The 12,371-nt window shown below is 39.3% G+C and overlaps 1 protein-coding gene across 1 annotated transcript in view; it reads left to right on the top strand.

Moving 5' to 3' along the window:
- Positions 1-12,371, top strand: part of Dpyd (dihydropyrimidine dehydrogenase) — a 745,624-nt gene that overhangs the window by 478,335 nt on the left and 254,918 nt on the right. The window contains exon 15 of the mRNA XM_075981504.1: positions 4,171-4,239. Coding sequence (XP_075837619.1) covers positions 4,171-4,239 — 69 coding nt within the window. The remainder of the gene's footprint in view (positions 1-4,170; positions 4,240-12,371) is intronic.

Raw genomic sequence — 12,371 nt, 5'->3', positions numbered from 1 at the left:
GAGGGGCCTAATGAATCTGGTCAATTTCAGGGATTTCCTGAGACCTTTTTGAATTACTCACCTTCCTGCTCAAGGAGCTTCCCTGAAGGGTGAAATGGTACAATCTCAAACTGTTTTATACCATAAACTCTCAGCAGAATTCTTTACAATTAATCACACCTTCACACCTTGGACTCTGGAGAAATCCCTCCCTGCATGAATCCACATTCTCTTGTGGTGCAATGGTGGGCCTGCATTTTTATATACTTTATTTTATTTAGTTTTCTAATCACCTTTCCAGTTGACTTAAATGCTATTATTTGTTAAAGTCTCCTTATTTTGTAATCTTATCTTTAGCCTCTTTAGTGGATTGATTAGCAAATGTACCAAGGACACATCAGTTCCTTCACTACTACCATACTTACCTGACACCTCACGTGGACCATATAAGGGTATTTTCTCACCCTTATCCCTGTTAGGCTTACTGTATGTTTGTAAATATTTTACATTCTCAAATTCAGAGTTCAAAATAACAGTCTAGGATTCATCCTGAATGTTGCCCTTGCTATTGGTCCCCATGAATCTAAACACTCGCCTGCCATGTAGGATCTAGCTCGCGTCTCTTCATTCCTGTGGATACCGTATGTCTTAAACTGCACTTTCTCCCTTCATATCTAGTACCCTTATCTGCTTCCTTATGAAGATGTCAGAAACATATTTGGAAAAAGTAAGCCAGATTGTTTTATCACCATCCCTAACTTTTTGATGGCATTCCATGGACTCTAAGACTCCCTCAGGGGTCAGGTTATCTAGAGGGACAGCTATTAGCTGCTTCTCTCATTGTTATTCATGCTAGTCTTGCCCTGTCTTGCAAGCTTTTTGGACCTTTGATCTTTTGAACATTCTACATTCATCACCCTCAGTTTTTGCATGTACTTTTCTCTGTCCAGAAGGCCAAATTCCACTCGCCATTCCTTCCTTCAGAGTAAGGAGTCTTCTCATCGTTCTGTTCTCAATGCAAAGAGCTCGTGACGAATGCCTATCTGTTGTGACTGTGCCCACCCCATGATTCTGCCACATTTTCTTCTTTTATTGCCTTCATCCCAATAATCCTGACCTGGCAGTTGCTGAAGGGATGCATTTTTTACTTGAAGTGACAAGGACCTTTTACTTGTTCAGTGTCACTTCCAAGTAAGAGCAATTAGTGGCATACAGTACAGACGTGGAAAAGATTGGTTGAATGTTGAATGAAGAAAGACTATGTCTTATTCTCTAGACTACTGTCTTATTTAGCGGTTGCCACAGTAGGAAGTGAATTTGTGTGTTCGTGGCTTGTTTGGTAGAGGCAGAAATTCCTACCAGAGTGTTTCTCATAGAATACAGGGTACGCACCAAGTCCAAATATTGTGTAGTGTTTGACTGTTATGTATCACCTCATTCAATAATGTTTTAAAATATGAACTACAAAAAAAAGAGCTCTGGGAATGGCTTAAATTAAGTGAAACTTTGATTAGGAATATGTCTCAGTGAATATTCATTTCTGGTAGCGTGGCATGATTCTTCATCATATGCAATATCCATCAGTTCGCTTTTCTCATAGGAAGCAAAATAGCCTGTCCTCTTTTACTTGATTAAAAAACTGAGTCAAGCAAAACACTAAAGGACTTTTTAATCATCAGAGAAAGATTAAATTATGCTCTATCTCCTTTTAGAGTGAATACCTTTTAGCTTAATTCTGGAAACCATGGGTCTGTTTTAATGAAAGTTTAGATAATTTTGCAGCCACTGTGGTATCTGTGAAGTACCATACCTTTACAAGTATGGCTTGGAAAGATATTTGGCTTTAGATACAAATACTTAGAATGTTTAAACTAATTATGATGCTTTATGAATCTGAATCCAGGGCTCTACCCATGCTAAGTTAGCACTCTATTAACCCAAATAGGCCAGCCCTAATAACCCTGCTTTTAAATCATTTATGAAGTTAGGTTTTCTTTTTACTTCACTGTGAAAAAGATACTGCTCATCAAATTGTTTCAAACAGGATGATATTTGTGTTATAGACATCAGTTATTAAAAGTCAAAGTAAGACGTTCATTGGAAGAGCAATATTTATAAGTGCTTGCATGCAGACACATTCATGGGGCCCTGGTCTGGCGGGTGTCTGCAGCAGGACTTTCTTCTATTCTTGCTTATGTCCCCTTTCTCACTTTCCTCTGTGCACTCTACCTGTACTAGTAAAGTCAATGAAAGGAGAACCAGGAGGTGGGTAAAAGAAGAGAGATCAGTGGTCACTAGCCACTCTCAACACATCTACTCTCTAGTTTAGGGACCCATAACAGTACTTTTTGACTTTTGTCATTGATGACAAGTGTAACCAACAAATCGCTGTGATTTTCCCAGCCCGGGGTACTTTCAATCCTTAGTGGACAAGAAGATAGAAAATTTTAAAGGCTACTTAAAAGGCAATTAAAACCTGCCCAAAAAGAAGAACGTACAGATCCCACCTATAGTCAGCTACCCTCATACCAGTGAGAAGCTCACTTGGGCTACATCCAACCTCTGTATTCTCAAGAATCTAGTTAATAATACTGTGGTTCTCCATGTCTAGGACAATACTCTCTATGATAATGATGCAATAGAAACTCCAAGTACTAAAAATGATACTGAAAAGAGTCTACTTATAAACTTAAGTAGGATATATTAAGATATACAATGTACACTACAGCTAAAGAAGCACGCTGTCCAATTTGACTGGACGGTAAGAAGTGCACCCTCCAATATGAATGGAAGGTAAGTACTGGACTGACGAGACATGTTAGAAACTATGAGAAAGTTATGTACTATAAATTTGTACTAATGTTTATTCACCTAGATAAATCTCTAATTCGTCTCCATTCCTATTAAAAAAGAAGGCAATTCTGACTTAAACCGGCAATTAGGTCTATCTCTCTATCAAATAACAGAAATCTAGTGGGCTGGGGTTATGTAGGTCACAACCACCATTAAGTCCTGGGCTGCTTGTTAGTTACTTGCATTGTTATCAGGAAAAGCTTGATTCTACTAGGTGGGCGAGATGACCCAAGGAAACAACTGTTTGAATTATTTTTTAATTGTTCTCGTGCCATCGTTCAAGGTAGCAAGCAAAGATGGTAGAATCAGGATTCCAACCTAGGCATCTGGCCCTTGGGGTAGACACCGGTGACTACTACTACCATGTATATTCTACTGATGGATTAATATAAGGCTTAAATCATAGGCATGCTGAAATTCAATGCAGTGTAAAGTCATTTAATATAATTTAAAACTACAGTTGCCAAGAAATATATGAAATTGTATTAACTATAATGTTATATGTTATTATTGAAGGGAACATTATATTTTTCTTTCCCATACCTTGAAATCTTTCTTACTTTGCTGATAATTATGGTAATATGCATTTCAGCAGCATGGTAGAAATTTGCACACATTTATAGATGATGTTATGTAATTCCCACTGTTACTTTCTGACGTGACAAAATCAATATTGTAATCTATGTTTGAGAAGTGAGAATACTGTGACTCAGTGAAGTTAAGGAAATTGGCACTGGGATATTGTTCGGCTAGTGAAGTGCTTGCCACACAAACTTAAGCACCAGAGTTCAGTCCCTAGAAAGAACATGAAGCCGTAGGAGTGGTAGCTTGTATTTCTTACCTCAGTGTCCCGGAAGTAGAAACAAAAAAATCCCTGGTACTCACTGCCCAGCCAAACTAGTAAAATTGCTGTCCTAATGAAAAAGTATTATCTCAAAAATAGAGAGAAAAAATGGGGTATTGCCACCGAGGAATCCACCCAAGGTTATCTAACCTCCACAAGTGGCCCCACAATCATGCATCTACACACATGTGCATGCATGTTTCCATACACATGCACAGTACACATGTGAACACTCATACATGGCTGCATGGACATGGACATACATGTTCAGACACCTGCTCAAGTGCCCATTGACAGTGATTGAGAAGCTGTCACACATATTATCTGGTGATTTATTGTGGCATGCTGTCTTTTCTGGTGCTATTTCTCTTTCAGCAGATTGAAAACTAATTTTTATAATGCAGGTTGTCGTTGTAAGTGTGTGTACATATATGCTAGTGGATGTGCAAAGCAGGGATGCCGCCTAACTGCATGTTCTCTCTTTCTCTGGAAAGATCCTGATCGCCAGCATCATGTGCAGTTACAACAAAAATGACTGGATGGAACTCTCCAAAATGGCTGAGGTAAAAACTTCTGCAGTTTATATTTATTCTATTCCCTGCTCTCATTTTTATTAGTTTTAAGTAAAGAGCTGCCACAAGAAATAATACAGTAGAAGTAAAATTGAATAGAAAATGTAAGTTAAAGCATTTTTATTATAAATTGTTTACTATGTGTTTTCATTTAAATGATGGAAATGTAAATGTAAGAGGAATCTATTCTATAAAAGCAGTCCCTTGGATTTCACAGGGTACCAAAATCCCTTTATTCTACGAATCCATAGACTCTCCATTTGCATATTAAGCAAATAGCATATTATGATGGATGCCATGATAAAATTTAATTCTACCTCTGAGAGTCTAACTTGATCTTACCTTGCCTTTAGGCAAACTAGTTTGACAGTAAGAGGAGAGATTCTGAATATAAAAGTCTTGAATATTTAAAATATAAAAGGTTCATTTAATACTGTTCTCGTTTGAATGCCGGAATGTAGAAAGCAAAGCGCTTGGATGGAATGCAGCTGAATGGCGCACTCGTCAGCCCGCATGCCCCAGTATAAACTGAACCTTACGCAAATGCAAACACTAACCATGAACCTCGGGTTTGTATTCCAAATAGAAAAATATACCCTTAAAGAAATACACTTATGTCTGTCATTCTGTCAGGCAACCTGGGTGAGACCCTCCTGGCTGGAGGTCTTGAGAAGCTCTCAGCCACGCCAAAGATTGAACCTAGGAAGACTTTTGAAGTAATTGACCTGACATTACAAAATATCATCATGTTCTCCATAGTGTTCAGATATGTTGATTGTACATTTTATTTGGATATTTTTAAAACTGTGAAGGGAAAAATTGCTTCTGGGACTTAGGGGGTGAAATTAAACATGATCTGTAATTGGCTTCGTGATCTTCTGTGCTGGGTCCATTTTATACATGTATTTACCTAATTGACCATGAAATCTTCCACAGAGCCCGTGCTTGGCATGAGCTTTGCCAATTTTAAGCTGACTATGATAAATGGCTTTATCATGCTGCGTGCTTCTCTGCTTTTCTGCAAGAATAAAATACTTTTAAAAATTATTTCCTTCAGTAATGGACATTAATTTTTAAGTGGGAGAGTTTACTTACAAAAGCCAAAAGGCTGTAATTATGAGCATATTAGCAAATTATCACATTCCATCTTCTTCTTTAATTTCTCTTTTATTTATTCTTGTTCTCTCAATATTGTATACTAGAGACAAGAGAAAAGAATCTGCTTTCTATCAAGTCAGAACAATCTGTCTTATCTCCATAGGAGAGTGATATACATGTCAAGAAGGAAAAGTCATACATACTGTCAATGAAACCAACATGCTTCCTGTAACGTTAGGCTATCCTAGGTTTAGCATGAGGAGAATACCCATAGGCCTTTGCATATTCATGGAGGTAGCAGGGCAGCAGCGATCAGCAGGATTCCATCTCACTGCATGCTATACATACCCAATACCATTTTAATATAATGTTTTACTCATTCTTTGATAATTTTATGCATTTATACAATTATTTAGATTATATTCACCTCCCTCCAACTTAGGATCCTCTCTGAGACCCCTCTCATGTCACCTTCCCAACTTCATGGTGTCTTCTTGATCATATTGCTTTTTTTAAAAAAATCTCTGTAGCTTGGGAACCTGTCCTGGAACTCCCTCTGTAGACCAGGCTGGCCTCAAATTCACAGAGATTTACCTGTCTCTCCCTTCAAGTGCTGGGATTAAAGGTGTACACCACCACTGCCTGATTTTTTTTTTATCATCTTTCTTTTGAATGAGTTACTTTAGGTCTGCAAGGTAGTTCCTTGGCTAAAGGTGCTTGCCACCAATCTTGATGACCTACATGGTTCAAGGAAGGAACAGACTTTCTATCAATTTGTTCTTTGATCTCCACACACTGTGGCATGTCCATGTGTGCCCATACTCATATACATAATAACTGTATTTAAAAGGAAAAAGAGAACCAAACACTACTTTTGTTTATATGAACCCACTCTTCAAAACATATATTTTTAACAATGGAAAAATTCACAATAAAATAAATCAAAAATATTTTCCATCCAAAGTTACTCTACCATCTAACAGGGATAATTCTTGTGAGTGGCATCAGGAATCACATGCTACACTACTGCGCCAACACTTTTAAGGGTAGCAAGTGGCTAGATGTGGCATATTGAAGGATGCAACCCCTGAGCAGTAACAGTGTGAACAAGATGAACTAGAGTAGGAATATAGAAATATAGAAAGGTGCATTAGAGAGCCAGCAAAAGCTTCCCGCGGAAACAGAGCAGACCAATGAGAGCTCTAGAGATCATCCTTCCTACCACAGAACTTAGAGAAGAGGGAAAAAAGGGCTGATCCTTCTTGCCTCCAGTTTCTGTTGGTGAAATCTTATAAGACTGTTGAATATGTGCTCGACCCCTCTTGGCAGTCAGACATCATGGCGTTCATCCAAACTCAGAACTGGAATGAAGACCAGAGCTCTCTGAGCTCTTGTTTGAACAGGGACAATGCAAGCTATGAGTATTCCTGGGTTTCATATAAATGAAGACTGTCGGCTCTAGCACAGTAATTATGCTGACAACAATGGGGACTAGGGCTTTGAGAGTGTGTGTCAGGGAGGTGAGCAAAACCATCAGATGTGAGGAAGAATACAGACTCCTTGTGGGTAAGGTAGCCACTCTCCCAGCAAAGCTTAACTTTGACCCAGATCTCAATAGCTTTGATGAGTTCAAAATATTGTGTGTGTTTATATATATTCAACTGTATTTGTATGTGTGAAGCCCAATTAATAAAAACTCAGATATTGGGGTTCAACCTGAAAACCAGAAAAGCAAAGCATCCAGACACTGGCTCTTGCCTTGACCTCAGTCTGAAAACGGCATTCCTACCTCCATAAATCTCAGAATGAGTCTCAGACTGAGAGCTGTCTCCTCCCACTGTATAATCCTCTCTAGTTCTGGGATTAAGTGTGTGCGCCACTACCACCTGGTTTCTATGGCAAATTAGTGTGACTACTAGGATTAAAGGTGTATGGCGTTGTAGCTACTGCCTGGTCTGTAAGGCTGGCCAGTGTGACCAGTTTACTTTTTCTGATCCTCAGGCAAGTTTTATTTATTAAGATATAAATAAAATGCCAGTACACATGTGTGTATGTGAATGTGGAGGCCATAGGTGGACTTCTCAATTGTTCTCCATGTTATCTTTGGAGACACCGTCTCCTGCTGAATCTGGAACCCACTGGACTGTTCAGAATGTCTGCCCAGTGACCAGTGCTGGGATTGTAGATACCCAGCATTGCAGATGCACTTGCTTTGTGGGTATCAAACTCACGTCCTCAAACTTCTGTTGCTTGCACTTTACCAACTGAGCCATCTCTCTAGCTGACAGCAAATTCTCAACTTGACTTTTAGATCTTGCATGTGCTGTCCTTAACCTACCCCCCACTAGGTATTTTCCATTGACTTTCTACACTTTTGGCTCCCACTGATATCATTTCCTCTTCCTACACATTGTTTGGGTTTTTATTAATTGTTGTATTACTTTGTGCTGCCCATATACTCCTATGCATAAGGCCATCCACTGAAGTATGGTTAGTCTACAAAGAACCAACCACATGAGAGAGAGAGAGACAGAGAGAGAGAGAGAGAGAGAGGCTTCATTCTCCTTCCTTCAGAGACCACCAACTGTCCAGAGATGCCCAGTTAGAGTGGGAAATCGAGAACTCTTCCCAGCCTGTGCTGGAAAGTCGGCTGTCCTGATCTTGCACAGGCAACCACAGCTTCTGCAGGTTTATGAGCGCTGCTGCACTGGGCTGTCCAGGAGATGCTGTTTGATTATGATCCCCCCCTCTCACACTCCTTTTGCCCCCTCTTTCTTAATGTCCACTGAGCCTTGAAGAGGGGCTGCGATACAAACATCCTGATTGTATCCATAGGCACACATCCCCTCCTCTTTGTCCAGTAGAGAGTTTCTGAGTGAGCCAGTGTCCACTTCACAAAGAAACTTCTCTGATAAGATCTGAGAGCTGCACTGTGGGTAGAGAAATCCAAATTTAGGGAACAGTTATATATTATGTCCATTAAGCTGACTAATCGTAGTGACTCCATGACTGAGGCTTAGGGCCTCTCCAGCTGTGGATCTGGGGCTAGGTTCGCAGCCCCAGGCATGTTTTCTCTTATGGAGCAGGTCTTAAATCTTAGCAGAGAACATCTCTAACACCTTTCTAATCTGGAGTTTAGCTATTCCTCCAACCGTGAATGTTTTCCCTTGCCCCCGCCCCCTTTGTCTTTTCCTTTTCCACAGTCCTTTTTAAGTAAGATAGGTGTACTTCTGGGTTAAGTCATTAAAATCTTTGTGACTAACAGGAGTTGGACTATTCACCAATCTTAGCCCAGTTCCAGTTTCTTTAACATTTCATGCTAACTCAGCAATTAAGACTTTTTTTTTTTTTGAATGGCTGTGGCTGTTTGGAAATAGACTCCCTTGAAGATGGTCAAGCCCTGTGACAGAAATATTCAGAGGTAAAATGAAATTCCTCAGGTCCTGGGTGTCACCCAACGCAGCCTCATTGCCATTTTTAAGGCCTAAATATTCATTCCAAGACCTCTCTTAGGTATATTTTGGTGATAGATACACATGTATGTTATCTGGGAAATTTAAATAATTATTCTCAGATAAGACTATGTTATAGGTGTTTATGAATTGTTATTTGAACAGTCATTCTGAAGCCATAAGGATGTTGAAAGATAATGTTTTCTTAGCCCAGTGCAGCACTCCTAGGTGGGGAACAAATGGCTTCTTTCTCTTTGTGTCTCCACGTGTGTCTACTAGATAGCCTCACATCCATGACTGACACACTATGCTTGTACACACTGGGATGTGAATGGAAACAGAATCGACAAACAGGAAAGTCCCCCAGAACAGTCAAACCCTGGCTTTGTCACTACGCATTCTCTGATGCACAAGAAATGCTTTCCATGACTTCCTCAGTGGTGACATCGCTATCTCCAGGAGGTGTTCTAAGTGGCTCTTGATTGATGCATTTCCAGTTTCTATACTGGATTTATAAGGGAAATGCATGCACGTCTATAATGTGTTTTGCCCTTGTTCCCCTCATACCTCCCTCCCTCTTCTTATTCGCCTCCCTGCTCCTGAGAGTCCTCTTCATTCTTGTATAAACTTTGTATCTACTTTTACATCACACATGATTTTACAAAGCTGTGTGAAGTCTGGACGCTGAAAATGAAAGACAAGATGTGGTATTTGTATTTTACTTAAGGAACAAAAGATTCCTAGCAAGTTGATAATAATTCACCCATTGATAAAAATCACTGGATAGGTCAGAGGATCTACTTTCAAGATGCTTTGCGATGGGTCATTTGACTCTTTTATGTTTGGTTTATCAACCATAAAATGGGCATGATGATATCTCTTAGCTTTTGGAGTTGTTTGAGAGCCAAAGTAAGATAAAAACAAAAGGGTTAGTAAAATACCCTTGCATACGGAATGTACTCAATTAGCTTTAGCTATCATCGCCTACCACAGTGGTTAACTGTCAGTTTGCAAAGACATATGCATAATATAAATATGTGTAAAGTGCCCCTAAAGATCTGTTAATCTAAAGTGACAATGATTTGCTACCAATTTCTAAATAAATCAGTCTAAAGGAAATACCCCAAGTAACTACAGAAAGTACTATTGTACTGCCATATACAGTTCCAATGCCCAATCTAAATTAAGTGGATGATTCCCAGATGGCATGAATTGGGGATAGATCACATTCCTTGCACTTTAGACTTACCCATTTGCAGACTACGAAGGCTTACTGACTCACCTAAAACTGCCCCAATCCTTTACAGCCAAATTCAGAAGCCAGTAGGCTGGGCCCTTTCTATACTCACTGAAAGCCAGCAGGAAGAAAACAGCATGATTTACAGTCATTGTTATGTAATAGGAAGCATTTCCAAATTGGGTTATGGTAGCAAAGCTGCATAATGTGTCCATGTTTGAAAACACGGGAAATGATCAAATGGACCTTCACAAATGCACAGAAGAGAATGCAGGTGCACTAATGAACGAAGATGGGCAAGAAAATCAGCTGAGAAATAACGAGAATTCAGTTTGTTATGATCACTCTTGAAATTTGTGAAACAGAAGAAAACAATTAGGAAGTAAGGAGAAATATTGAGGAAACAGCTTTTGACTTAAAGAACAACCTGGTATGTTTAGTAAATAGTCAATTTTTTTAATAAAGGCCTTTCTGTGAGGCAATACATATGTGATATTATTTTTGAATTTTATTCAATCCTCTAACTGCAAACTTACTGTTAGATTCTAGAAGTGGGTAAATAATGAAAAACTTGGCAAATTTAATATATGTGTCCTATAACCCTTGAGTTACTGTATTCAATTTTAAAAGGGGTGTGTGTGTGTGTGTGTGTGTGCGTGTGTGTGTGTGTGTTATGCATGTGACTGTAGTTGCCACTTTTTCATGCAAAGGCAGAAGGGAAATCATGTGTCATCTTCTATTCCTTTAAGGCAGGGTCTTTCTTTCATTAGCTGGAAAGTTCCTCTAAGGATGCCCATCTCTGTCCTCTCCCAACAATAGGGTGACAGGCACACAAAGCCTTACCAGAATTTACCTTCCATGCTGAATTCAAACCCAGGTTCTCATGCTTGAACAGCAAATATTCTTACCCGCTGCTTTAGCTGGAGTTTCTATTGCTATGAAGAGACACCATGATCATAGCAACTCTTATAAAGGAAAACATTTAATGAAGTGGATTACAATTATAGAGGTTTAGCCCATTATCATCATGGTGGGGACATGGCAACATGCAGGACATAGTACTAAAGCTGAGAGTCCTCCATCTTGAAAGGCAGGCAACAAGAGGTGAACTGAGACACTGGGCTGTACCTTGAGCATATATGAGACCTCAAAGCCCACCTCCACAGTGACTTACATCCTCCAACAACAGCACAACTCCAACAAGACCACACCTCCTTATAGTGCCTCTCTGTTTGGACTATTAACTTTCAAATCACCACACCCACTGAGCCATCTTCCCAGCCCCTAAAAAGTATTTAAAATATTTTCCAGTAAACATTCCACAAATTTTAAGATGTTCCAAGTATTCTAAACTGTTCTCTCCATTTTAAAAGTATCTATTTATGTATTAAAGTATAAATAATTTAAATTAGAACTCACAGTTATTGAAGTCTAATAAGATAACCAATAGCTTATGCCTCTTGGAATAAGCTGTTTTTAAATATGATGAAATTGGCTTTTAGTTTAGGACACTTTAATTCCGCTCATTCATTCTACGTATCTAACTACATTTTTCTTTACAGGCCTCTTTCCATCATTAATCATCCAGAATCATTAAGAGTTGTTTCCACAGTAAAAGCTGCATAGGAAAGATAAAATATGGTCCCTAACAAAATGCGTTCAAATTTCTATTATCTCATCTAACAGCCAGTCCTGCCATTGAGCACCATGAGTTTCATTTCTCCTGCCCATAGATACATAGTGCAATAACACAGAGATTCTGAGGGTCCGGAGCTGTGAGATGGGTCTTGGGAATCAAGGTACTTATCACCAAGCCCTACAACCTGAACTTGATCCCTAGAACCCAAATCATGGAAGGAGAAAGTGATCTTCTGTATGTTGACCTCTGACTTCTAACTGTGTACAGTGTCCACTCATATAGAAACACACATGAATAGATTTTTTTATTAAAAATTTCTGCCTCCTCCCCACCTCCCATTTCTCTCCCCCTCCTCCCATCCCCCTTCCCCTCCCTCTCCAGTCCAAAGAGCAGTCAGAGTTCCCTGCCCTGTTGGAAGTCTAAGGTCCTCACCCCTACATATAGATTTTTAATAAAAATTAAGGTTATGTGAATTACAAAGATGAAATAGAATGCACATGGTACAGCAAGATACAACTTTCAAACTCTCGATCAATGTTTTGTTGTTGTTGTGTGCAATTTAGCTCCAGAGACAGCGTGTACTGTGGTGAAATCAGTGTTCCATCTTAGAAGATGTGGTCTTGGTGGTCAATGGGGAGCGCATCTTGATCTCTGAATAAAGTTTTGCCTTTTCTCTCATTTTCTTTGGGTACCTTAC

This window comes from Microtus pennsylvanicus, chromosome 7 (assembly GCF_037038515.1).
Source record: "Microtus pennsylvanicus isolate mMicPen1 chromosome 7, mMicPen1.hap1, whole genome shotgun sequence".
In the NCBI taxonomy this organism is placed as follows: Eukaryota; Metazoa; Chordata; class Mammalia; order Rodentia; family Cricetidae; genus Microtus; species Microtus pennsylvanicus.
The sequence above is the reverse complement of the archived record's forward strand: the minus strand, read 5'-3'. Positions and strand labels throughout refer to the sequence as shown.